Raw genomic sequence first — 27263 nt, 5'->3', positions numbered from 1 at the left:
TACAGCGCCATCTAGTAACACACGTTTCATATTAAGTACATAACGGGAATCAAGAACAGCGCAAACACAGTGTTTCCCACGAGCAACGATAACGAAGTATTTTCTTCATGATTTTTATTAAATATGAAGTTGCATAAAAAGAAATAAAACTAAAATTAATAGTTTGTTCATGCATTCATGAGTCGGATACAGTTAAAATGGAATCAGATAAACGTGTTGTATAGTGAAAAAGTTGTAGCCAACTTTCTATGACAACAGATGTCGCTACCAGAGGCAATATTAGAAGGTTAAAAATCATGTAAATTATTCGTTTACTTATTTTGAAATTAACAATATATTTTAATAATTATTGGTATAAAATTAATTTTATAGAAAATGATCTCAATCTCAGTAACATAAATATTCTCCCGTTTTTGCATCTACATCTGTGCCATTTGTGTTATATTGTCTGTGGGTGACAGACAAAAAAAGTAAAAGTGTCACTATGGATTTATATTTGTGTCGAATAGAAATACGTCGAGAGCTACGCCGGCGGACAATTTATTTCAATTATCATGAATAAGCTCAGTGGAGACGCTGTGTGTTATCGTTTGCTCTAGACAAATATATAAACTATATTATTTGTCGAACAAAAGGTTAATAGCGAGTGCCGTGCAACGAATAATGGTTTGGGAAGAAACTATAGTGACGTCTCGCGATTCAGCCTTGGATATTATGGTTACGAGAAAAAGTGTATTTTGAAAATATACCGAGTGTTTTCTTGTAAAAAACGTCTGTGAAGTATTCATCAACTGTGCGGTGGTTTTGTTCGACGTTTTGGTGTTGTATATCGGTGTTATGTCGGGTGGCAGGAGTATCGACAAGGAGCGAAAGTCTCCTCGGGAAAGCGGGGAGGATTCGGAGGACGAGAGCGAGATCTTGGAGGAGAGCCCCTGCGGCCGCTGGCTGAAGCGCCGGGAAGAGGTAAGCGCCACTCGATATCGCTAATTAGTGCGTTTACGTCGATATATTTAGGGCAGTCGAGACAAAGACCGTCGTCAGCTGATTCACAAGGTTAGCTCATGTTATACAAATGAGACGCAGTTTAATTTGTTTTTATTTACGACTGCTCGGTTAGTTCGGATGTATCAGCAGTGTTGAGCAATCTGATGACAAGTGCTACACCATGAGTGTTACTACAGGAAGCAGTATCACTTTCTACTGGTGACAGTATCAGTGAATCAGTTGTTTGTTTGCCATATTTATCAGTGTTGTTGGTGCACATTCTGGGAACACAGTGTTCAGTAGTGCATCAACTGTGTAAATCTCTCCACTTAACTGAATATACCTAATCTTATCTTTTAATTAAAATTTACTTTAAGCCTGAGATTTAATTATGTGCAACCAGTGATTCTAATATTTATCCATCAGATTAACTGTCACATAAACAATTGTATTGTTATCTTGGTTAGAGATTAAATGACTATTTACAGGCTTATCTATAATCTATAGTGAAATTGTAGCCTGGTAACTCATTATCTTAGTTATAAACTGCTAGATTACCCAGGAGAGGAATTTTAATGAATTAAGTTTGGTACTTGAAAGTTAATTCACTGACTTCCTTGCAATCATAACAACAACTTGCTTTCTATAAAGACAACAGAATAATTTTTTTTCTAGATAATAGTAAAATAAACACCATTATATTTAAAAGTCAATTTTAATAACAAATAAGTTTCTAGTGGCATTGTGTTGCACTAATTACAAAGAAATGCACATTTGTTGCAAAAAAGAATAAAAGGAGTAATAAATAACTACTTGCATATGTGCAACTGTCCTTACAAGGTTTTGCAATGAATTATGAAGTCAGTTAAAGTTAATGTTTGTTATATTTTGTTCCTCTCTGCGGTGGCTGGTATATATTTTATTGCATTTATTTTGGTAGGGTTATACACACATGTGCATCTCATTAAGAGTTGCAAAATTTTTATTTTTGTAAATACAACAATTTGTTTCTGCCAGTGGGTTTGCTTGCATGTTATGCACCTTAGCAAGGCATATGGACCACAAATACTATTAATCTTCATTGCATATCAGACAAGAACCATAAGTTGGAAAATAGTGCATATTCCAGAATAGAAACTAACTTCTGTCATGATTGGAATGTTTCCGACCACACTCGCTCCATGCTTGAAAACATGAAATGTTCTAATACATCTACGTTTCTAAATGTGTGATCCTCTGAAGAGTAGTAATTCAATCAATGAAAGTAAGAAGAAAGCTTTTTCATATAATTACATAGCTAGTGAAGTACTTGCCTCTCACTGGTCTAGTGTTCACTGCAAGTGAAAGTTCATGTCTTCAAATGTAATGCTGTTAAATGTTCAGTGATATATTGTGACGGTTCATAAATCTCTAGTAAATACATAGGAACAATATTTTTATTACTTATATACTGAAAGTGTATATTAATTATAATTTCCAGTCTGTCATAAATCTGCAACTAGTAGAATACCTGCTATATGCTGCATATTTAAGCAAAATTTCACCAATAAATAAGCAGCTTTTAATAATTAAAAATGAGAGTATGTTAATGGGGAAATATTTTTTACCAGATAAACAGGTTTCCATAATCTAAATTGTCTTGTTTATAATCACGCTCCATAAAAACTATAAAAGATAAAAAGTGACCTTACTTAAATGTTATCCCATTTTATGGCACTTCAAATGCAATGTTGCATAACTAATGATGATTGGTATGTCTACTGATCTTTTGCTATCAAAATATCAATATTATTTACTTTATTAAAAGCTTAAGAAAACAATAAATAATCATTAACTTAGTGAAGCGCTTGTCAGACTTATTATGTGCTATTTATAATTTATGAATACAGATATAAATGTACTTCATTTTTTCTATTTACATTTTCCTTATCAAGCAACTCTATTAAAATATATGTGCAACAACTTAGGCAACTTAATTAAAGGAAACATGTGTGACACGTAACAGTTTTCTTAAGTTGTGTAACATGTTATATAGTTACTTCATTCAAGTGCATCCAGTTCACCCTGGCTTGTGTAAAATTTATATTTTAAAAATATCCTCACCAAATCCTTCCTCATTTTTTAATTCGTGAAATTATGATACTGTATTTTATACTCAAATAATTACAACTTGTAATTGCATAGCCAAAGGCTGAAAAATAATATCTAGACTAGATAATTTACAAAATTCTAAATATAGACCGGCTCATCCCAAATAAGAGCCAAGTATTTTAATGAGCACTTGTTAAGTATTCCTCGGGTAAAGTTATTCCGTGCAGTGGCAACTGCGATTCTCAGTAGTATTGTAATACTAGTGGCTATTAATGGATTCACAGAATAGGTGCTAACAACTCCTAGTTGGGTCTGGAATGTGTTCTATCTCTTTAGTGGGGAAATGTATGCACTTGTTCAACTGTTTAGTTTTAGTATGGACAGTTGCCCTAGGCATTGGCTTAGGCTCGGACACTTTGGAATTTAAACTTGTGATTCAGTGTTGCTTTAAAAATCATTATATTAAGATAGAATTTTTTGTTGTCATTGATAATTAAGTAATATCATTTAATGAAGGTCTAATTAAATTTTATTAGGTGCACATTAGACTATATGACCTAGCTTGAATATTTAGTCCATTACATACTTTTATTTGTTGATTCTTAAGATGCATTATCCTACTTTTAGATATCATCAAATGGCTTGAAATATCATTCATGATTTTATCAATTGATTAGATTATGAGATAATCTAAATATCAAACTGATATGGAATTTAAATTACAAACCCGCCCAAATGTGGAGACAGAAATAGCAAATAATTATGATAGTTATTATGACAAATAGGTATGTTGTCTTGGCTTTACATAATAGCTATTTGTAGGCACAATACAGAAATAGACAGTTGGAAGTCTCATCAAATGTTTCGTTATTTACATAGCTTTTAATTTTCCTGAAGTGTAGAATGTCAATGCTTTTTACGTGATTGGACGTAATTCGGTTGAAATATGTGACAGCCTGTTGATTAGGCGTGGAGTATTGCTATTTCGATAATTGACACACCTCTCATTGCCACGGGAAATTAAGTTGCTAATAGAATTCTACCCGCATCTTCATATGGCCAATTCGTGTTTGAGCGTAGTCGGACTGTCTATCTATGATAGCAAATTCACATTATGGCCACCACGCATATTTCTTCCGAGATAAAAAAACCGGTCAAGTGCAAGTCGGAGTCGCATACTCAGGGTACTATCGAACAAATAGGTATCACAGGTGCGTAACTGCGCTTTTATGTAGAGACTGCAGATTCGCGAGTTACTGCATGCATGCAAGTATCAATTAAATTGAGGAAAATGCCTATTACTCGGTGTTTTGAAAATAACTACATTGACCTATGTCCTAGTTTCCCCAAGACGATTTGCGCTGCAGTGGATAATTCTTTTCAATTGCTGAATGCAAAACAACACAATTCCACGAAAGAACAATTCTAATAGGTACATGTTATTTCTATCAGAAGTCTATTTAAGGGTTGCCTTAATTTCGGCTTCACTTCCCAATTACGTTAGAAGGGAAGCACTCCCAACTTAGTTGTAGTACCTAACTCAATTGTACCTAATACCGAGCGTGGATCGGCATAGTCTTACTTACGCTATCATCAGCGTCTATGTTCCATACTAAGGCCTACCCAGACGTCTGGTGGCCATCGGATGTCGGCCACATAGGCTCTAATTACCGCCAGTACTTAGGTACGGCACTTTCGCCCGCAGCCGCCGGTCAATGACCGTGCGCTTGCGATTCGGCGCTTACGCAAGTAATCACTGTCGCTTTCTAGGCTTAGGGTGATGGGATTCGGCATGACGAATGAGCTAGGCGCTCTGCTTTATCTGCACTTTTAATTGTTTGAGAAGGCTACATCGAATACAGCTGTTTCACATTCTCAAATACCTAATTCTTCCGAATCGAGAGAGATGCTGATTGAAGATAAAAGAAGTATTTGGTTGCAACTTACACGGGCGGCGTCCAGCTTTTCAACTGACCAAAATGAATAAAGGTGTGCCGGATAACAAGAAGGTACGATTAACAATATACGGTCCAGTAGGGCTAAGGGATGCTAAGCGGCTCCGAGGGTCAAGTTCTGCGTAAAATGGGTATACGATCTGAGACGGCTACGTAATAGTTTGACGTATTTATCATATTTCGGGTTCGGCTCGCAAGGTTTTCCTGTTATGAAGCCATTGTCCCATAACGGGAAGGTCTTAAACCAATTGACTGGATATCTTGATCGTGCTAAGAATATCCTGTTTATTCACTTTGTGTTATTGAATGAATGTTTTACATCAGTTTCAGGAAAAAGGCTCTGCAAATAATATCGCCGGTTACGTAGCATTTTTCTTGGTAAAATAATATTTGGACTTTAAGGGTGCGTCCACATCTGGCGAATGCGCCGCGAATGCGCAGCACGCGAGCCGATCGCGAGCTGTCCGCGAGCTGCGCGCGTGCATTTTTGTTCGTGCGCCGCTTCTGCTTGGCCCGCGCGCAGCTCGCGCGCGACCTAAGCGCCGCACGCGAGCGGCGCGCAGGCGGCGCGCGACGTCTGACATCTTCGATAGTACTGAGCCAATATACGGAACTGTAAGGGCGTGAACTGATTGCGCGCAGATCGCGCGCCGCTCGCGCGCTCTATACGAGCCTTGCGTGAGTTGCGCTAAAGAGGCGCACCGAACTATTGCAGTGACTGCACGCGCGCAGCTCGCGGACAGCTCGCGATCGGCTCGCGTGCTGCGCATTCGCCAGATGTGGACGCACCCTAAGCCTGCGGACAATGGGAATGCTGACATGTTCTGTGTATGTATGCAATCGTATTTTTGGGAACGTTATGTAAAGGATGAATACCAATCCATTGAGAGTTCTGAGAAGAAAATACAGCTCTATAAACACTTTGAAATGTGCGAGACATCAAAGTCATAAAATGAACTACTATCGCAATAATTCTGCCACAGTGAATGAAAGACAGTTATTTAGCAATACACTGAAGAAATTATGCGCGGCTAAATAATAGCTGAAGCCGAAGTGGGTGGCCAAATATGCGTATAAATATAATTTATATAACGTGCATTCTTTGTTCCACCGTCCACCACAGAGGTACGACGGGAATTTTAATTTGTGGATATCAGCCGCCCTATTGTAGTACCATCAAAATTCTGACTCGTAAATGAGAAAATCAACGAGTACAACATTCAGTACACTGATAGACCCCTTGGTCATTCTTTGGTGGCGTCGCATCCGCGATAAATGAAACTGACAAACCAGAACATCTCGGCATAAGTATTTGGTCGGATCCTAAAGCAGTTTAGCATTTAGAATAAAAGTACAGTGTGAAGCTCGCAATCTCAGAAGCATTACCGAAAGGTTGGCTCAGCACATAAAGCTGGGGCTCCACCTACAGCATTACCTCGGTACGCATTGCAGGCAGTGATGTAACAACTGGCACTCGGATAAAATTGACGTTTCGCTTCGCAGTTCCAGAAGGTCGAGGTAAAAGTGCTAAACTGGGATTCCAATAAATCTTCATTGAGATGTAAGTGGTGTGTACTTGCGTCTATTTCGGGGGTGACCTCCGCGGTGTAAAGGTCGTCTCATGTCCAGCTTTCGTCAATTGTCATATTGGCGACCTAGACTTGTTCAATGTCATATTCGTTTATATTAAACATCGCAGACATTGAGAAATATTTAATATAACATCTAGCGAAATTAAGAGCACTAAATGACAAAATATTGCACATGAACAGCTGCGATATTAAAATGCAGACTAAATGCTTAACGGCCCTTTAAGAGCCGAGAACGATTGTAGAAAGTGCCAACTTTATGCCATGCATGACATCGAAGCGACAATACTCGTAATTTTTGTATTTAATTAGCGTACTGCTGGTAGGTACTGCTTAATGTAATAAGCCGTCCAATTCATTAATATCCTCTGAATGGTCCATTAATTATAACATGTCATCATTAAATAAATATAACAGTACTCGTGTATAATTAAACCACAAGTGAGACTTGATGAACAGATTTATCTGAGGCGAGACGCTAGATTTATGTTGAGAGTTTTGACAGAGCTCACAGCTCAGACTACGTAATTTACATTACGTCTGTCTCTACGTTTTCCTCTCACACTGCACAAAAGACAGCTTAATCAAAGTCTGCAAATATCACCGCAATTACAGAATAATTAACACGTTAATATCTTGCTCTTTCCTTGAGTGTTCCGCGTTCGTTCCTATCTCCTTTCTAACCCACTCACCTTTAGCGTCGTCACGGTGTCACTTATTAGTCACTGACTCATTCATCAAATAATCGTCAAAGTTTTTACTATTAGTTTTTGTACACACTCCCGTCGATATGCGATCATTGACAGTTGTAATGCGACGGTATAAGGATCATATTTTATTGCGCGCCCGTTCACTTAGCTTTGTAATAAGTAACATACTTTCATCGGTAGGTCATCGACACAGATATTTAAACTCCATGGGGCCTTTTTTCATTACCTTTTTGTTCGAAAGTGAAAATAGATTCATACATAGGAAGAGAGTGTTAGCAGATTTGCATATACCGAGTTTTTGCGCTTTTAGTGAAAGTGGCTGGACTATTGCGAAAAATTAGTTTTTCCGCATAACGGATTTCGATTTGGAATATTAGATTTTTATGAACAGTTGTTGTGTAGTTGATCTCTTACTCTTAGTAATGTAGGTGCTGGTTTCAAATAGCAACTCCTGCCTATAGACAATGATAAAAAATACATTCGAAACTGCAAGTTTGTGTTGATCTTATTTCATATTCCGGTCATTGTTAAAGAACTAGTTAAAATATTACTTTCATTTCTAATGTGTCACACTTTTTTTCTGCTTATGAATTCTTTAACGCCTACCTATGCCAGGTTTTTTGTCGTCGCCGTTATGAATGGGCCGGGCTGATCCCGGGTGCGGACCGACCGCGTCGTCGTCATTCAACAACGACATTACTCATAACACCCGAAACTTGTTCCGATTCCAATGTTTCCACCGTTTTATAATACTAACACACTTTGTCTTTGGAAATATTAACTCAGTTAAAATTATTTAAACTGTCGACGTAAATAATGGCCTATCGTCACAAATGTCTAACACGAAACACCTAACGTGTGCCGTAATGAAGCCATTTTACACGGTAACAGGGTTGCCACGGGAAATTGTATCATCGATGGTGGCAGTGCGGTAGCAGTGTCGTCAACTACGTAATTGGAGACACTGACATCGCCCATTAGCCGGGCAAACAACGACCCGGTGCCCCCGACAGCCTTATGGGATTTGTGGACCCAAAGTGTCACAGACGTCATAACGGCTAATGTTGACAATGCCTGAATATTTCAGAATACGTCTGGCTGTCTTTTTGTAAGAGCTGTGCTAACCGCTCGCTGAATTATGCCGAAACGCGCTCTTTTTATGTCAAGGTGTTATTGTTATTGGATTAGGTTTTCAAATATTTTGGGTTACGTTGCTTCAAATTACCAGGGGCACACGGCCTTGTCACTACACTTTTATCGTATCCGATTTATTTTTACTGTGTTAAGTACTAATAATTAGCGTATTTTTCCTTCAAGCTTTAAATTGACCCAGATTTGTAATATCAGTTGCTCTGTCATCATGACACGCTACTCTATCATCAGTGGGCTTCGAATAATGTAAGTAGCACTCTTGTGGCCACTTCTGCGAACTGGTTATTCATACTACTATTTTAATAACAATCTTAAGTAAAGCTTGTTAGCAGTTAATGACGGGTTCACCGACACCGCAGCGGAACATCGTATAAAAATCCGAATAACATTAAAGCCCACGTAATAAAATTTTGCTCCGTACAACTTTGAATTCAACTGAACTTTTAGTAGATTTAAACCACACTACCATACTAAAAATCCCAGTTTAGCTTAATCCTGGTATGATTATGTATACGAATGCTGACCACTATTGGCCATCATTGCTCATTATGAGTCGTGGCTTGGAAACCAGTCGCCCGTGCGGTATGCCTGTTTAATACGAGATGTAATCCGAACAGATCCGATTGCTATGTTAAATGATAATGAAACGGGACCACTCGCTTTTGAAAGCACTTCTTAGAATAAGTTTTTGTGATGTCTTCGCGGTATAAAGTTTTGAGACCATTATCCTTGTGGAATTTGCGCACTGCGTGTGTTCCGTTGTCAAACTAATTATGAGAACCAGAAAGGCTCAAGTATTGCGTATTTGTGTACTCAGTGCTAATTCTCGATTGTCAATTCTGAAACCGTTCTCTGTACGTCGGCTTAGTGTCCGTTTGTGTGTTTTCCTTGTTAAGTCATTGATGTTTCTGAGAACTTACATAGGATCTCTTGCCTGGCGTCTGGTGTTCCTAGGTTACACAAACTTGTTTTCTTTATTTAAACTGTTGGAGGAAAACAATCGATTGCGTTGTAGCTCACCATTATTGAGCGGTAGATAAGGTTTATGAAGTTTATAATGCTGCAATAAATATATTCGCCAAAATGGCAAATGTGCATTATAAGTTAATAACGTTGCGGTGCTTTAATTTCCTTGTATCTAATCAGTTGGAAATGTTCGAAACACTGCTATCTTGATATACCTCGGTTAATTGATGGACGCTTTCACTCTTGTGACGTCATCAGCGCCGTCCACAAATTAAAGTTCGCTAATGATGTTATGCTAAAACTAATTAATATGAAAGAAATAGACGTTTTCTTCCTTGCTACAGCAAATGGGTCTTGTTTTTGCAAACTTATGTACTTATGTCTTGTTGAAATGTGATTTTACACATAAATATTCGCTCCCTAGAGATATGATCAGTAGCTCGCTTAGTAGCTAATATCTTATCAGTCTATTGTAGTTGTAACTATCCATCATTGATTGTGAATTATGCTAATCTAGTCGCAGATAAAAGGGAAAATGGATAATCTATTTCGCCTTATGTATTCTCTTTTACCTTCACATAATGTAACCGTTCGGTTAAATTATGCTATTTGGATAAAAGGACCAAAAGTATTTTTAAAAGACCCACTACATTTCTTAATGATACTGGTATCGCCTGAAGCTTAAATAAATATAATGAAATAATTAACACAAGCGTAATTTTTGCCATTCAGAACTTCGCAGATCCTCTCATAACTGTTTGCAAAACTGGCATTAGTCAGTCAAAAGTTTTCGACATTCGCACAGGCACTACAATAGTGGTATTGTTTCGGAGATATTGCGACATGACCGAAACTGCGTACTGACGTCATATTGCAGATGGTATCTTGATGGATTCGTGTACGGGACCAGGCGTTACAAAAGAGTTCGCCAATTCTTTTTTTGGTTCATGAATGGCTTTTGACGGGGCTCATGAATAGGCAGGTACTTTCGCTTGCCGAGCTGATGGCTTTGATTTGCTAATGTCAAATTGCTCACACACTTTGATCACACAAAGATACACCAAGTCACACGTTCAATATCGTACAAGAATATTTTCGCGTCTACCTGAAGTGGTGATTTAAAATCAGTTTTCTCTTCGTTGGCTCTTAAGTCTCTGAAGCGTATCATGTATACTCTTAATCCCTGCGATACTTTAAAAATATTTGATATAAAAATTGTCTTTTAATGGTATCCTCGCTGGAAGGTAATCCCCTATCTCTGATATAAATTGGATTATAACTTTTTTATCATCCTTAATACTGGCTCTTAGCGAAGTTAGTCTCCTTATATTATGTTAAACTTGTGTACTGGAAAAGAAAGTTACATCGACACAGCATGAAGCGGGGATTAGAAGTATCATTCTAAAACGTATAATGAGTGACTTTAGAATCATTAAAACAAATTACTGAAACAGCACAATCACGAATTCAATTCCATTTTAAGGTATGTTAACATTACCAACCAAAGAGAGAAAGGCGATTGGTAATTGAAGGAGAATTTTGACGCAATTATTGCTCTTAACGTTATACTCAATGACGTTATAGAATGCTCTTGTAAAAAAAACAGGGCAAATCGTGCCAAGCTCAACAATTTCCTCGGTGAAGTCCACTACGCCAGCAGTCGAGCGGCCAGACGCGCGGTAGACGAGAGAAAGGCGTGACTCAAAGGTACGGCCGTTGACTCGAGTGACGTGATCGATGTAGGAACTCAGGAACGTCTGGTGCAGACGCTGGCAATACTCAAAAAATAGTTGTGTAATGTTAACCAGAGGCGTGTGAAATATGCTGATTAGATGATTTTGTTTTAGAGATCTGTTTAGGAGTTGGATGCTAAGGTTTACAAATACTCATTAATTAAAAAAGATGAGTTAAACTGCAGACGACAGAGGGTGTCAATGATGCTGATGATGTAGTTTGAGAATAGCAATCGAAAACTTAAGTCTATCAATATTTTAAACTTAAAGCTGCCGCAATTACGTTTGAAACAAACGAAGCACACATCAAAAACTATTTATTATTTCACCTATAATAAAGATCGATGTAACTGTGGGATTATATCTGGCCTATCGATTTATCCGCAGCCATCTCACAGCATTGTTAGCGTGTGGGAAAGCCTCAATATACATTGCAGTGTTAAAGGTCTTCAAAGAAAGTTCACAAGATTAAGTGCTTGGCCGTATGGAAATAAAATGGTATTATAAATTCTGCTGCCATGTTCGTTGGGTCTTGGAACCATGAGAATTTAGAATTGTTTAACTTGTAGACACTTAAATGGCATAGAATGAAAACTAAAGTTATTTTTTAATATTAGTTTTGCTGTATTGCAGATAACAATTTGTATTCGAAATGGTATAATTAACAACCCATAACAAGTGTTCGATAAAACTACTCTCTAGTTAAATGTTTTACGATCCTATTAGCAAAATACCCTAGTATTATAGTTTTCGCAGCAATAACTGTTGTATTCTAGTCTACAACGAGTTGTATGCAAGCTGGCATTGAATGTGACCAATGAGCCGTGACAGTATCGCCGCTTGCCGGATCTCGGGCACTTGTCCCACAGCCAGCGGGCGACAGCCGCTAATAAATAACGAGAGAACACGACCAGCAAGGATACCTACAAAGCAACCTGCAAAGAATTAATGCATTGTCACACCTCGGAACAGGTTGCCATACATCCTCGACTAGCTACAACAAAACATGGAGCAAGCCCATAACTTGTAATGGCAATTTGCACTAAATCATCAGGTACTTTTCATAAAGTACGTCGGTCGTTCGCAGTCGTCTCGCTGACAGTGAAACTTATGCCTATGGCATACCAGGCTAGCCATCGAATAAATATCATGAATACTTGAACGTATTCAGCTTCTATTCTAAGTTGATCAGGAATTTGCAATTGATATCGCTAATTATGTTGGAATTAGCTCGGGTCATGTTTATTAATACAATGCGACATTAAAGACCATTATAAAACGTACATATTGAAATTGTATCGCCGTGTTTGTAAACAAATAGTAAGAAATTGGATTCATAAAATTCGAAATAACAGCAATTCGGAACTGCAGATTTAACTAAGCATTTCTTGTGGCATGATGGATATATCATTAATCAGTCGCATGTCGACGTAATGGTAATGATTGTGAATGTTTCATGTTTACCTCAACCTTGTTGGGAATTAAAAACTTTTATTTTGTCGTGCTGTTTCAACTTAGAAAAGGATCTCTGCAATGCAAATATAAAAGGTCTTTGTTTTCTATGGAAGTTGTAGTAGACACGCACTTTAGATCGATTGTTTCCTTCTGTTAGTTACTAGAACTGCATTTACATAAGAAAGTTTTCTATGAACTTGTCAACATAGAAAAATCACGTTCCATTATTATTTCACAGTAACTGCTGGGAGGCCCACTATATACGAGTAAATGAATTATTAAGTGAAATACTTAAACCTGACTCGGCAAGGGAAACCTGTATGTTTTCGCATCAGATCGGAGATCAAAAGTATTTCTGCTGTTGACAGATGAAGATTATACAGTGTTAATCCTTTTCACATCAACACCACAACCCATCAGCACAACAAACCAGTTTATTAACATGAATCAAACATCGAGTGTGAAAAACTAAAACGAATTTCAATACCTGGTAGAGTCCTTGACAGTGCTCAAACGTTAAATCATGCAATGAATCATTTTGCTCCACAAAGACATACACAATCAAATTAATATTAACAATAACACAATCTGGCAAAAGACTTTACTATAAAGTCTTTTGCCAGATTGTGTCGATAGTTATAGTAGGTATTCCAAAACAAAGGAGACAGCAAAGGGTTGCGTTACAGATCAAGTTGAAGGCGAACATAAATCGCCACGCGTCGAGCCATCTGACCGCGCAAATTGCAGTGTAGGCGATTCCGAGTTCTCTGTGGGTTTAGTGACAGGAGGTGACGGGTTCGTGAATAGGAACGTGACGTTCTAGAGATTGTTTGAGGAATGTTGCTGCATGTCAAAGGAAAGCTTTGCACTGATTAATCATTTGATGCATCATCACTCATGATTTCTGTTTCCACAGATGTCGTTCTAAACAAGAATGATGTGGCTCTAATGAAAATTGTTATTTTAATTTTTACTTTCATTATTGGAATTGTTACTTCATGTGCTGTTATGTCTTTCGTTAAAAGTATTTGTAACGCTTCATGTCGTTTCTTTGTACCACATGAGTAATGTATGTTCTGGCCATGTTGTATCGCTTGCACACACATACTAAATGTACAAGTTAACTTATACCCACAACTAATTTATCTCTCAATTATAAAGTCACGCTTGGAACGCATCAGCGACATTTAGAACTTTAATAAGCCTGTTCTTTACATACAGCGTTTGCGAACCGTAACTACGTAGCTAGAGATAATTAGTTACTACCTTAGAGTATGTGAGAGCTGCGGCAATTATAGCATCTTAAACATTTATTGAATTAGCGCTATGTACCGCAGTATAAGATAGCTGAACATTTTCTCTGGATCGCTGTGTGTCTCTTTTATCGAGTTTAACAGCTTGGTCGGTACAAGTCCTACCATTGCACTTTCTATTTGTAAGAATCATTATTTAAGGTTACATTAATAGCTGTTTTGTCTCTGTTATTTATAGTTTCTATGTGTGGTGCCAGAATAATTGTGATCTACCACAGTGATTCATTATAATTTGCGAATATTTTCATTCGGGCAGTTTTATTTATTTTCTTCTACTCTTGGTATTCTATTCATATAATAGATATTAGAAGTTATTGGTCAAAGTTCCCATTCGTATTATCGGCAACGATTGGGAGCGGACGCGCCCACGGCTCGTCCGTGCATTGTGCACGCTATCGCCCTGTGGAGCCATTTTCTTTATTGTAATTTATCCATGTGGATTCTCGATATCAAGATTTATTACTGCTTTGCTATTTCTATGTTGATTAGGAATAACTTACTGCCTTTATTAGATCAGAAAGTTGGAAAGTTAGTAATAAATCATACACTTTACGAGTTTCTTTGGTAGCTATTTCTGATATAATTTAGTTCTTTCACATATATCACTTTGGCTAAATGAAAGGCGTGACTGGCGAAACTACGTTTTATCTCCGTTCCGTCTCGGCTAATATCTTATTCAACACAATCAAGTCCGAAATAACTCCTCGACGTTTTAATGCTTCGTAAAAATTCATTCACTAAAGTGCAGTCGTGAGATTGCTCTGTTGGAATTTTACTACTCTCTGTTTTACTAGATACTGCAAGCATGTTTACTACCATCTCAATTAAGTTCGAAGAATCCTCAATGTGTATAAAATTGTTACTAAGTAAATGCGAAATATAGTCGTTACCACAACGCTTAATTAAAATTCATATCTGCAAGTCAACGTCGTCAGTAACATCAGCACCCCAGCCCACTAATGATAATTTCGCGGCAAGCATCTCTCAGAGCGCCTTAGCGAACAAAATATGCAATGTATCCTAATTAAGTATACGCCGGGGTGATTTGTAGTCGCCGTTTATTTAAACCGAGTTATTTATAGCACGCCTTAGCGTCCTCGCTCCCTTCCACGACACTGTATAACCTTTTTTAAGAATTATGAGACGAATCGCACACTTGTGGATCAGCCTTATTTATAAGGCTCGTATGTAGCTGATGTATTGAGATGTCAGTTATCTACAAGTTTCTTAAGACGATAATATCCAAATATCGAGATGACCATAAGTTTTGCAAAAGAATGCAAGTCGGTTATAAGGTCATAAAATATTGCAAATACGCTATTAATTTGCGAGCAATTTGGTCTTCACTTTAATGATGAGTGCAATTAGCATTGAGTAAGAAAATTACACCTGTTATTATCACCATTAAACGTTAACAATACTAACAAGTACAAGTATTAGATAAAACGGCGACATCGAAACGAATCAAGCAATTTGATAGCCCTACAAAAACTAGACACCACGAAACCACAATTAAAACAGTAGTAAACGTTTAGTTATTTTTACAAAGCTATAAAAAGCTAATATTATTATCTTTGATTAGCGATATCCTGGCGTGCCGCGCTCTGTCGTGACAATGCTCCATAATTTGCATCAGCTCAAAGGAAATATGAACTGATTTTTAAATGTTCTAAATGCCTGCTCATCAAGCGATTGACCTCGTCGCTTACGATTCATTATGTTCTGTCTGTCGTTTACTGCTAATTGGACATGCGACTTCAAAAAAAATGCTCGATATTAAGTGGTGAATTTTATATAAAGTCTAAGCCCTACGTCACTTGATTCCTCTGCCCCTTCATACGATCAAAGTACTCTCAGTTCTTTTAGCATCTGTTCCGCTTTTGGGTAGTACGGAAGAAATTTTAGGCGGCTGTCGATCGGAGTAAACCCTACTCCCTAAAGGGCCGTGTTTTAATCTTATTAATGTTTTATTAGGAAACCCTCTCTTTCAGAGCTGCCGTGGTACAAAAAGACCAAGTGTATTTTTATTCGGAAGCGTACCGATCAGTGTTTACATTATTATTGCACCATATCTTCTTTTCGGTACAAATACTTTTAGCTTTATAAAAAAATTTCAGTCCAGGATCAAAAAAAGTTACACGTATTTAACCAAAATATCCTTACCTACATCATTTTCACCTAAAGAGTTGAGCAATTTAAGATCCATCTATCATCGTTCCAAACATCAACATTTATAAATACCTACTCGTAATATTGGTAAGTTGTTTAGTTCCGACATAACAGAAACTATTTTAATATGATAAGTAATGGGTAGCAGTGACCAGCTGCGTGGCAACACTAAGCGATGTCTAATTGCTTGGCAATCATGGCATTAACTTAACAGGCGTAGTTTGAGCCTGTCTATTACCAAGCTATGTTGACATTTACTTACACTATGTACTAAGGACGGTTATATTATACGATCTAGTCAATCTAGTACCTATATAAATCTTGAGTTTATTTGGACACTACGTTGTTCGGCTAGCTAAAATTGTTTATCAATGAAACATTAGACTGGAACAGCTTAGAGCAAAAAACCGCAAAGCAGTGTATTAATTACCACTAATTAAACCTCAGTAAAAATAGCCTCAAGATCGTGTACCGGTTTTGCGAGGCAATCGTTTGTTTATCGCGTATCACTCGTGACAAATTCGGAGTCATTAAACTGGTACCTCCTGGGAGGTTTCCTGTGTTTAACTGCAGGAATCTCATCTTATAAAACCCCAGCCCCATAAACGCAGCCATACCATAGCTGGTGGCCCATTAGCTCCCAATGAAGCGTTTAACATGGTAATGTTACGGAATTTTCTCATTGTACCTATTAATTGTTGTCTAAGTATAGACGCCATTAAGCAGTCATCGCCTCCGCCGTGAGCGGAATGCTAAGTCGGTTAGAAACTCAATAAATAGCTACAGAAGTTCCATTATTTGAGGAACTGATGAAAGGTAGGTACTATAGCATTTGCTGAATATAGGAGTTTAACGAATGTCAACACTATCTTAAGAAAATCTGGATTCAATGCAAAATAGGGGATAATTTGCCGATCAAAAGGGATATGGCTATAATGTAGAATATCCATGAACTTATCTAAACATGGAACTCACTGAATATACTTAATTAGAACCATGTAAAAGATGACAGCAAAAAAATAAAAGGCCCAGAAAATTCTCTATGCTACGTCATACGTCTTCAACAAAATCACCCTTATGAGTTAGCCTTCTTGACTTCCTCATTTCCCGCACAAGCGTGACGTGTCGTCACCTCGTGAATCATCGTAAGCACCTAGATATTAGCTCCACGTCTCCTCTTATGAATAACAATTGGACAACTGATATGGAGGATTTTTCGGTCTAGTTATTTTGTCTGCCTAAGACGTGGCAGGTCAGGCGTGCCACTAATCTTATTTGCTTAATAGACTACAAATTGTCGAATGCTCTATTTGTAAACCTATCGACTTACATTTGTATTGAATTGAACTCTTATTTATCTGGTACAAGAATGCTAGTACTTATAAAGTACCTACTAAGATCTAAAACTGGAAAATACCGATTCACCATAAAGGTAAAGCAACGTCTTACCATCTATAGGTTTGTTCCGCGTACGTTTATACCTATGCAATTAAATAACTGAATCCGCTACCTGGCCAATAAACAAATAATGTGAGAAGTCCTACATCTACCTGTTAAGGAAAATCTGTGACTTTCGCATGGTATTTACCAGGACTAGCTCATAAAAAGCGCTCTTTGATAAATATACGCCGCAGATTTACCGACTCAAATCGATTTTGCATCAAGTTGTGATTCATAAAATTTCGCAAGCAATCGAGTGGATCTTCTATAGCTTTGAAGTTAGTGGCGCATTGCTACCGCCCAAGGCGTGTAGGTCTGATTCACCGGCAGTCCCTGGCTTGTCCATGATTCACACCGTAAACTCTACTGTTTATGACTTGACGACATGCTGACACGTGTATGGAGAATTTTATTCTGCCGTGTTTGTTTGAAGAATAAAAATTTTCACGCGCGTTTTTCCATGACGGAGTTTAGTTAGTAAAGATACCGACGTTGGTGGTTTATGGAGGACTTTAAAATGATGATACGGATTATGATAGCTCGATTAACAGATTATGCACATTTCAAAGTCCTTGTAAACTGTAGCTAATGTCTTCAAGTTGAAGACATTTGTCCGTGTTTATTGGAATGATAGTGCTGGGATGTTGCCTCTGTTGAAACCTTTGGCTGTTGTCGAAAAATAAACCTTTTACAATAGCATTCTAAGACGGATGCTTGATCTGCCAGTCTCTATAACAGACATACAGTAAAAGTATTCAAAAAATGAGCTACAGATACATTAGAACGTAATTTAATTGAACTTAAAGTAGTACATTACAATTCACGTTGGATCTGGAACCCCGTCGGTTTATTGCGCTCGTGACCTCGTCCGTACCAACGCACTCTGTATTAGAGTTCACGGCTACGTATGTGCCGCGTCATTCTCAACATCCCATAAATCGAGTAAACGCCATGATGTGTACACGTATCTGCGCCTGTTTACCCTCGAGGCCCATGGCCAAGGTCACCCACGTAACAATTTATTCAGTTAGGTTACCCGAGAGTACCGCAATGACCTGTTTCCTTTAATTGAGAATCAGGAAAAAACCCAGGATGCGCCGTGACTGACGCACCCCACTTCGAATCTGATTGGCTAGGTATTTCGAGAACTTCTAAATTGGTTCAATCTGTTCCTATCTACATGTTCCACTGCCAATCATTCCGTGTTATGTAAGACAAAGCTTGCTGATTCTATTACGTATCCTGATATCATCTAGCTAGATCACGGTCTAAATATGTATTCCTATTTTATGTTCGAGCTTTCTGCCGCCGCAGAAATAATGCCGTTCGGAACAGATCAGCTACTGATACAAAGCCAACCGGATCATATCTAACCCCCATATTTTTTTATATTAGCAATACAAACAGCACATGGCTTGAACGGAAACATCCTAACCAAACAAAATGGATTGCAACTCAAATTGAAATATGATTCAGTTCCATACAATGCCATGTGAATACTAATCGCAGGATATACGTATGAGACGATCAATGTTCATGAGATATGTACATATCTATAGGTGTAGGGTAATTCCCTTGTACAGCAATTACAATGATTCTATGTTTACAATTCGATTAATGTGTCAATTAAATCCCTCGGTCAAGTTGATTGGCTAGTATATTATTCTGACTAAATGCGCATATCATATTTAATAATAAGTACTCAGTAGTTTTTGTCTCTTATCTATCATATTGAATAACAACATCATTTTTTGGCAGTGCGTAAAAACTCGGCGCCGGCGCATGAAAAGCGTAGAAAAAGATATTAACAGAAGGTCCACATTACACAAACTTTTGCATTAATCTCAAAGCTGAAAACCTAAGCTACTTGAATGAAAAATGTGGTGTTATCATTCAGGATAGTTTTTTTCTTATCCAAATCTATCAACTCTTTGGTAACTACTGTGGTACTTTCTACATGACGAGTTTTAACAGTGGGCTTTCTGCTCCGGCTTTCTTATAGTGACGAGCCCAGTCAATGACATGAACCATTAATCATGATCATTGATCTGCTCTGTGGATCATCTGTCGTGCGTCGATGTTTCGCTGTAACTGTGTGGGTAATGAAAATTGTTTTCAGATTGAACCATTTATCACTAGAGAAAATGTTTGAAAGTAGGTAATTGATATCTTAAGTAGTTAAATGATTTACTTCGTAAACTCTCTCTGAATGTTCCTTTGTAAATGCAGTTTATGTGTTATTGTAAAGCGGATAGAAATATATCTGACTGACAAGATTAGATACCTTGATAGTTATAGCAAGAGTTATTGCGCCTTAAGTTTATGATCCTGTTGATCTTGAAAACTACTTGACGTACGACAGACACGTTAATAACTACGAAGACGTGATAGTACATACTAATAGTTCCGTCTTTCTTTACAGGTAAGCGAGACGACTCTACATACCAGTTGGATAAAAGCTAATGAATATGTATTACATCCAAATGTGTACAAAGGACGCAGGTAATCGTAAAGCAATGTAATCTTGCTAGCAGTAAGGTCGTTTACCACGATGATTTCATACACTCATTACGGTAATCAGGCCACTGAGTCATCGCACTTGAGCGCATCAACCTACTTTAACATCTAATTTTGATTACAATCACGGCCGAATTGTTCCGACGACGTAGATTGAAAGCAATAGAACAGAACTGTCGATTTAGAACAAAAACGACAAAGTACTTAATACTTTTTCTGTCTGAATCTTAATAACTCTGCGACAGAACGAATTGCATAAAGGAATAAGATTGTAAGTTTTTTATGTGCTTAGGTTCCACAAATCGGTTAAGGAAAAACCACGTTAATAAGTAAAGCTAAATTGTTTAGACCGCCCTGTTAATATAATGAATGGTTGATTTAAGTAATCATTTACGTCTGGGGGCACTTATGGCACGCACGCGACCAAATGACATGTTCACTTTTCAACTTGGTAATGTAATAATGTGTAGTAGCATAAAATACCTGTGTGGTCCTGTCTCCCCGAGGACCCGAGTTTGCTAACTGTATTAATCTCTAATGTAATTGAACAAAAAAGAGGAATATTTCTCTGGGGATGTAAATATTTAGTTTTTAGTTGCCTTTTATAGCCAGGTTTTTGCGTAGGTACTTTTGTTTGGTAGAACTTTTATTTCGTCATAAAAAATGCGACTTGTAGTTGGCTAGTCCTCATATTTGATAAAGTAATAAATTTGTTTTTTTTTTTCCTTTGGTCCTATCTAATTCTAATATGTACCTATGTATACTGGGCTTTGCATAAAAATGCAATTGGGTTTTTGTCAAGGTTAATATTACCGTTTGAAGTGTAGAGGTTTATTAGTCGAAATTATGCTTACGACCTGTTTAAAATACCTAATTCGCGTATCCGGATCTTTCTGATCGGATCGTGATCGGTCTTTGTATTTGATAGAAATCTTCTTTAAACTTTATTGCATCACAAACTATTCAGGATTCCTCTCAATTACAACCACGTTTTATCCCACATTAATATCGTTCTATCTATAACAAACAGGATTGAAGTTCCCTTGCACGCTAATCGTTAAACAAGTAAACATGTATCGTCCATCAAGGAATCCTCTATTTATTTGTATTGCAGTCAGTATGAATTATTCATCGTGGCAGCTCGCTTCGCACCTTCTCGCGTTAACGATCGACGATTCGTTTTCAACTCTGTGCTCTTTGATAACTTGGGGTGCATACACTCTCTCTATTGATTCTGGTACATGAAACTTAATATGTTCTTGAATATTTGCACCCATTTTTTCATCTGTTCTATGATTTCTATGGCTTTATTTTTGAACACCCATATTTTGACTACAAATTGCTTTGAACACAGTCCATGAATTTAGAGGCTCTTTCAGTCCATTGTCAATTTGTTAAAATGTTGACGAAGGTGTGACAGTCCTATTATATTTGTTTAACAAGTTCACACATTGCTGACATTAGTTGCTGAAAATGTCATGTCACGCATTTACATGTCATTAAACTTTTCTTATTTCTGGAGTCGAAGAAAACTAGCATTGACTTTAGAAATTCATCACGGTCATCTATTTTAAGTTCTGCATTAAAAATCAACAACAATGCGCAAAATCTGTCGAGTTCATTCTACCAATTTGTTCCCTCGTAGTTTTCATTTATATTCTCTCTCGTAAAATTGATGAGCGCTCATAAACAATGCGTTGAATCTAGAGGTAGCCGGCGTCAATGCGCCCCTGCATCCCGTCAGTTGATAGTGACAAACGATGCCAGCCCAAACGCATTGTCATGCTCTACGTGACTTAGGACACGACGTTACGCACTTTTTTCGACACCCTCTTCTTCAATTCAATGGTCCCTATTTAATAGATGATTAAAAATTGTGATCCCTTTATTAATTTCACTTTCAACTTTAGGTTTTGAATAGCAATGTACATGTTTTATGTTAGCACAAATCAAAAGCTTGCGTGAAACGTATCGTGTAAACGGCACTTTTAAATGTTTACATACCTACCAACTTTATGTTGCTACTCCGTTCGCGTGGAATTTGTGGATCGGGGCCCTTTATTCGTAAATGTTCGCTTTTTACGGCACATCATTTCATTGGAGCTCCGTTAAAGCATTTCCCATGTTACATGTGTTACATGGCGAACCATGTTGGCGTTTTTCAATTTGCATCATCTTGTTATCTTAGCTGTCTGAAGCAAGAGTAATGTAACTACGACAGTCCCCTGCATTGGAAGCCTGGTGTGACAAATGATGACAGGGAGCAGATCACGGTCTACGTGACCCAAGGCACGGTGGCAAGAGTTTGTATAGTTTCGGTGTTTGTTCATCTCACCTTTCTTTTAATTAAGCACCTGATTTGCCATGGTAAAATTAATAAATCTGCATTCAATTATTGATCGTATCTTCCGAGATTGATAAAACACAGCATGTTTCTTCGCTGTTAATATTACTGCATATCCATAAGTTAAAATATTTGTGTAGCTATTTACGAGGATTGAGACGGTAAGCATGACTGCATGAGTACGTTTATATAAAACGCGCATAGCTTAGCTTCTTAAAATATTATAAGCTTCTTAGTCTAACGATCGGCTTTGCGACTGAAAATAACTTGATATGGCTTTAGTACATAATACTTTTTGTTTTATATGTAAAATGCATTTTATTTTAATAACATTATAAAATTACACAATATTGCTTGGAGCTTTGTTTGCGTGCACTGTAGGAATAAAAGAAAAAATGCATCCTGAGCTCTTTGAGATATGACAATATTGCGGATGGCATCCTACTCGCTATATGTAGTTCATAAAGCTACCCATTCTAGTGCCGCAATATTATGCTTTAACAACACTCGTTTTAAGTTAAATTCTGCCTGGATTCAACATTGGGGAGTTTTATCATTTTCAGCATCTGGTTTGGTTGTCCTGCGCAAACTCCCTTTGCGTTTAATTACGGTGTTATTGCAAGTTTTATTCTGACGGCAGATACGAAATGAAGCTACCAGACCAGATACCGATTTCATGTTGCTATTTATCTTGAACAGTTAGATTTTTCAAAGTTAATTAGTTATTCCATTGTCTTGGTTATCTGAAGAAAATATAACGTCGATAGTTTTAACAAAATGAGCACAGAAACTTTCATATTAACCGTTAATTACTTTGATGGCGGTCTAGGCTTTCGAGAGATAGCTTGTATCTGCCTCATCCCACACAAGTTGTAATAAGCGACAAAGTGAGCGAGGCTAGTCATTACTGCGTTCATATCTTGTCATTATTTATGCTCTATGCGTTTACATAGTTGTTAGAAATTGAAGACTGCTGGCTGAGGTGGCTCTAGAGGCTAGTTAAATCTTAATTATATTCCATGTAGACACTTTGCTTTGACACGAATAGTAGTAATCTAGACAGTAGAACACTGGCTCCTAAGACACAGGCATTCCTAGTTTAGGGGCCAGGGTCTCAACATTTGTATGCCTTCAATTAAATTGTAATCCTGCTAGATATTAAGCATTTTGTAAACATTTTGTAAGGATTTGCATCAATAAAGCATTTATTTATTTATTTATTAATCTAAAAATCCCCTTTGCGCTTGGTACCACTTCTCTTAATAATACTGGTAGAATATTCCGCATAGACTTTCAAACTCTAGAAGTCTAGATGAAGAGATTTACACAATTCATATTATCTTATTATGATTTACAATTTTTATTATCTTATCATCTCAAATCATATTTTGTGACTTGTACTTTTTCATATGCTAAGTATATCTTAGACACCAATGACTGTGTTTCGGATGGCACGTTAAACTGTAGGTCCCGGCTGTCATTGAACATCCTTGGCAGTCGTTACGGGTAGTCAGAAGCCAGTAAGTCTGACACCAGTCTAACCAAGGGGTATCGGGTTGCCCGGGTAACTGGGTTGAGGAGGTCAGATAGGCAGTCGCTTCTTGTAAAGCACTGGTACTCAGCTGAATCCGGTTAGACTGGAAGCCGACCCCAACATAGTTTGGGAAAAGGCTCGGAGGATGATGACTTTTTCATATGCTTCGACCTACTAAATACCTCACATTACATTTTAGTCTATGACCCCTAGACCACGACCAAAAATATAATAATTTCCGCTCGCCTAATTTTAATCCGTCCTGGTACTCGGGATTATGTGGGTTGCAAGCCTTAAGCCGATTGTGGCGGTATTGTATAATGAAGAGCGATCGTGTTACCGCTTCACTGGCTGCCGATACGGTATTACCTACGTACCTATATACCTTACCTACGTACCTAGGTACAGCCGCGAACATTTATGCTTGACATGAAACGGTTACCATCGATCGTCATTTGGACCTATAACATAATCAGTCAAGTTAGCACAAAACAAGTGAATGTATGTAATGTAATCTCGAGAATGTACCTATTAAGCTACAAAATGACGAAGGTATAAGAGTGGGTGAACTAATAATGTCGTCGACTGTACCTTCGTAGACAGAAGTGCATAGGTATGCTACCCTCGATGCTTTGTTGTCAGACGCTTCGATCGCAAATACAATGGGAAAAATCACCATTGTTGATTCTACCACCACAAGACCATTGTTGATTCTAGTGCGGAGTAGCTATGACTTTTTTTTCTTTTTTTCTTCGCTTAGCAAATAATTTCATATTCTTATTTTCTAACATTTTGGCTAAATAAGTAGAGATGACGCTAAATAGCCATTTAAACTGTCAATGTTACGTAAATTCCATTCTTTTTCTGATATAATAAGATAGAGTTTATGCAATGTTTGATTTTCAATAATAACATCATGTCCAAAGTGCATAAACATGTGACGTTAATGTTGCTCTAATTTCTGACACGTTAGATCATCAATGCGTTTGCATGTTATTGCAAATTGTTTACTTTCATTGACGTAAAACATTTTTATTATTCGCATAGATTACCCGACTGCGAAGAAAGGTAGTTCACTTCTTCTTTACTCATGGTGAATATGATTATGTATTTCAGACATCTAGGTCTTAATAATTGCATATGAAAGTCGTAGTAGTTTCTCTAAGGCGTATTTCCTTATCAGCTACATGCAGCAATCGCGGGGGATTGAGAACATAATTAAATACCATGTTGGAAGACAATACACTCTCACTTTATGTGCTATTGTTGTTTTTGCAGCCATTGAGACCGAATAATCACAGTGCAACACTGCTGATTACAATTGTAATAACTTGTAGGCTTTATGTAACTAGTTTTGAGATTACTTTCAATTACGTCCTGTTTTTATGTTAGGTATACTTATCATGCTGTTTTCATATTTTTCTATGCCAAAGACATTTGTGGGTAACACGACGACTAGTTATGTAAAGAAATACTCATCCTACGATTACCTAGAATCATGTCATGCCCATTAAACAATAAAATTAACATCTTAAACGTATTGCCAAGAAAATTAAAGCGAACTTCAGAATCGATGCATTAATCCGCAAATCGGATGTTTATTTATAACTGCATTTCGCGGCTTGTTGCTACTGCATGGTGACGTCACGGTACACTTGCGCACGCGTCGCTGACAGCGCACTCCAATGGTAACATGTACGTCAGTGGTCGCACGAAACTGATGAACGTACATTCATTATGCTGAGTTTGGGTAAAGATGTGGACTTTATACTTATTTGCAGGTGGCTTGATATAGATCTTGTTATGTGTGTTATTGTGGAATGGCAACGTTTATGCTGATGCTGTCGAGCTTTGATATAATTTCTCGAAATAATGAATGATTCGAATATCTCTTCGAAGTTCAAATATCCTTCTTCCTTCTTGACTCACTTTCTCAGAGTAAGTATTACCATATGAAACCCCTTTCAAAATTCTCACAACTGTTCAATAACTAATACCAGCAAGTTTATCACCGACGAGCCACGTAACCTATATTCTTGCAAGATTTACAGCTTGTACGAAACGGCACATAACTGTGCCATTTTCCGTCGTTTTGTGAAACTACACGCGCTTCCTACGAATGTGTCGCGGAAAATGCATCGGGAAGTCTTCCTCAGAAGCGCATTAAATATGCACTAGGATTTTAGAGACACAGGAAATAGTAAGGATAAAATTTTGCTAGAAACATGAGCTTCTATGTTTCTTTAAAGTCTGAAAAGAGCTTTACCTGATGTCGGGAGTTATTGCGCAAAAGTTTAAAGATGGCCGATTATAAAATCTGCATTTCACCGGCCTTTATGAAGACAATCATCAATCTCATGCTATCAATCAATCGGCATATCTTTCAAGTCGTTAACCTGTGCTGTTACGTCAGATACTTACATAAGCATCCGCGATAACTGCTGATTATACACTTTATATAATGTTATGATAAAGTGCAGGTCTCGATATATTCGCCCCGTGTATCGATACGCGATATGTGCATTCGACACCCTTTTCATTTTGTCCACTACGTCATTAAAAACATGTTTCTTGTGAGTACATGCGTGGACAGTATCGGTTACACGAGTCTTTATTTCGCTATTGGCTTATGATATCATGTACGGTCGAACGGTAAAGCTGATCAAATTAAAGGTTATTTCTTTCAAATTCAGCAGCACAGCGAAATGGCGTCCAATAAGTGGTGATAGCGTCCTGGGAAATCATACAGTTCTATTGAACGAAACCTAATAAAACGCGAGAGCTGGCACTACGATACATTTTCTTTCACAAGTAATTTCATTCGATCCTGCGATGCAGTTTTAAATTAAATGCGTTCTTCCATACGCTGAAATGCCACATAATTGAACAACGTAATTTACTGAGCAGCGATACCGAGTATAGTGGTTTCTCCACTTTCTGAGAAGCGAAGTGAAAAAGAAACCGATACTGAAACGTTCGAGCGAATCTGAGTTCACGCGTAGGTGTGATTCCTCGTAGTACCGGCCCGGGGCCCGATGTTTGTGTCATTGCTTCGCGAAAATGCGAAAATAAACGCGAAACCTATGCGAGGAATCACTTTACAGCGAAGTGAGAGAACCATACTAATTGGACATTCGCGGTACTGACAGTTAGAACCGAGTAAAAGCAACCAAAAGTCCTCAAAAATAAAATGCTTAAGGGGTCTACACACCAAAGCCGCTGACCCGGCGGCACAGCCCGGCGGCACGACAGCCGCGGCATGTGGTGTTCTAGTAATTGTCAAATACTCTATGAAAGCCGGCGGCATGATT

General features: G+C 37.7%; 1 protein-coding gene across 5 annotated transcripts in view; it reads left to right on the top strand.

Annotated features, from left to right (window-relative positions):
- Nucleotides 1–479: 479 nt before the first annotated feature.
- LOC124631015 (nuclear receptor-binding protein homolog) overlaps nucleotides 480–27263 on the top strand; it is a 73846-nt gene continuing 47062 nt past the window's right edge. For 3 of the 5 annotated variants that reach the window (XR_006984466.1, XM_047165102.1, XM_047165101.1), the window contains exon 1: nucleotides 481–963. Coding sequence is in view for 2 of the 5 variants with exons in the window: in XM_047165102.1 (XP_047021058.1) it covers nucleotides 838–963 (126 nt within the window). In the remaining 3 variants the exon portion in view is untranslated. Of the gene's footprint in view, nucleotides 964–27263 lie in introns of all 5 variants that reach the window. The other 2 variants (XR_006984465.1, XR_006984464.1) reach the window with 1 other exon arrangement.

This window comes from Helicoverpa zea, chromosome 6 (genome assembly GCF_022581195.2).
Source record: "Helicoverpa zea isolate HzStark_Cry1AcR chromosome 6, ilHelZeax1.1, whole genome shotgun sequence".
Taxonomy (NCBI): domain Eukaryota; kingdom Metazoa; phylum Arthropoda; class Insecta; order Lepidoptera; family Noctuidae; genus Helicoverpa; species Helicoverpa zea.
This window is presented reverse-complemented; position numbering and strand designations above follow the sequence as displayed.